Consider the following 772-nt stretch of genomic DNA (forward strand, 5'->3'; position numbering starts at 1 on the left):
CTTCCGTCGGGTGACGGCCAGCTGGTACCTGCCGGCACAGGGAGCAGAGGGGCTCGTCCGTGCTGGCCCGGGGCAGGGCGACCGTGGCATTGCCAGCTGGAGATGCACCGGCAAACTGGGGCTGGATGCATCCTTGGCGCATGCCTGGGGACACGGTTTGTCCTGGGTCAGGGCGGGAAAGGGCTGGCATGGACCAGTGTGGTAGCAACAGGCAGCAGCCCCAGCACCTTTGGGCTTGCGGGAGATCGCTTGCTGCCCGTGGCTGCTCCAGCACAGCCAGAAAACACAAACACATCCGGGCACAGACGCTTGCTGCTCGCTGCCCAAACACACTCGCTTCAGCCACAGCCATTTTTAACCCCTACACCTTCCCCAAGAACGTGAGCCATTAAATTTCACCCTGGCAGTGAGGTAGGTTTGTGTTTATCCCAAGCATTTCCCAAAAGACTGTCCTTGCAAGCCCTGGGGCTGCCAGTGCTTCCCTTGGGAGTTTGTCCTACAGCCTGGTTGCCCTCACAGGGAAAAATGCATGCGATTGATCTAAATCAACCTTATCTGGGGTCAGATTCCTGCCTGTGAACTACTACGAACAGATGTCATCCGAGCAAATTTTCAAGGGATTTTCAGAGCCAAAAAATACGCATGTTTGCTGTTTAACCCTTCCCTGCAGCCTGGCACAGACTGGCTGGGTGGCAGCAGTCCCTGCTCTGCTGGGAGGCAGGAGCAGCCAGGGACGTGGTGGCAGGGTGGCAGGAGAGTGGGTGGGCGCCAC

At 58.4% G+C, this 772-nt stretch overlaps 1 protein-coding gene across 1 annotated transcript in view; it reads right to left on the reverse strand.

The window, feature by feature from the left end:
- Window positions 1-3: 3 nt before the first annotated feature.
- LOC104626184 (membrane primary amine oxidase-like) overlaps window positions 4-772 on the reverse strand; it is a gene marked incomplete at its 3' end in the record, with an annotated part of 2,707 nt that continues 1,938 nt past the window's right edge. Inside the window, 1 exon segment of the mRNA XM_010294041.1 lies at window positions 4-33. Within this exon segment, the coding sequence (XP_010292343.1) occupies window positions 4-33 (30 nt within the window).

This window comes from Phaethon lepturus, unplaced genomic scaffold (assembly GCF_000687285.1).
Source record: "Phaethon lepturus isolate BGI_N335 unplaced genomic scaffold, ASM68728v1 scaffold21829, whole genome shotgun sequence".
In the NCBI taxonomy this organism is placed as follows: domain Eukaryota; kingdom Metazoa; phylum Chordata; class Aves; order Phaethontiformes; family Phaethontidae; genus Phaethon; species Phaethon lepturus.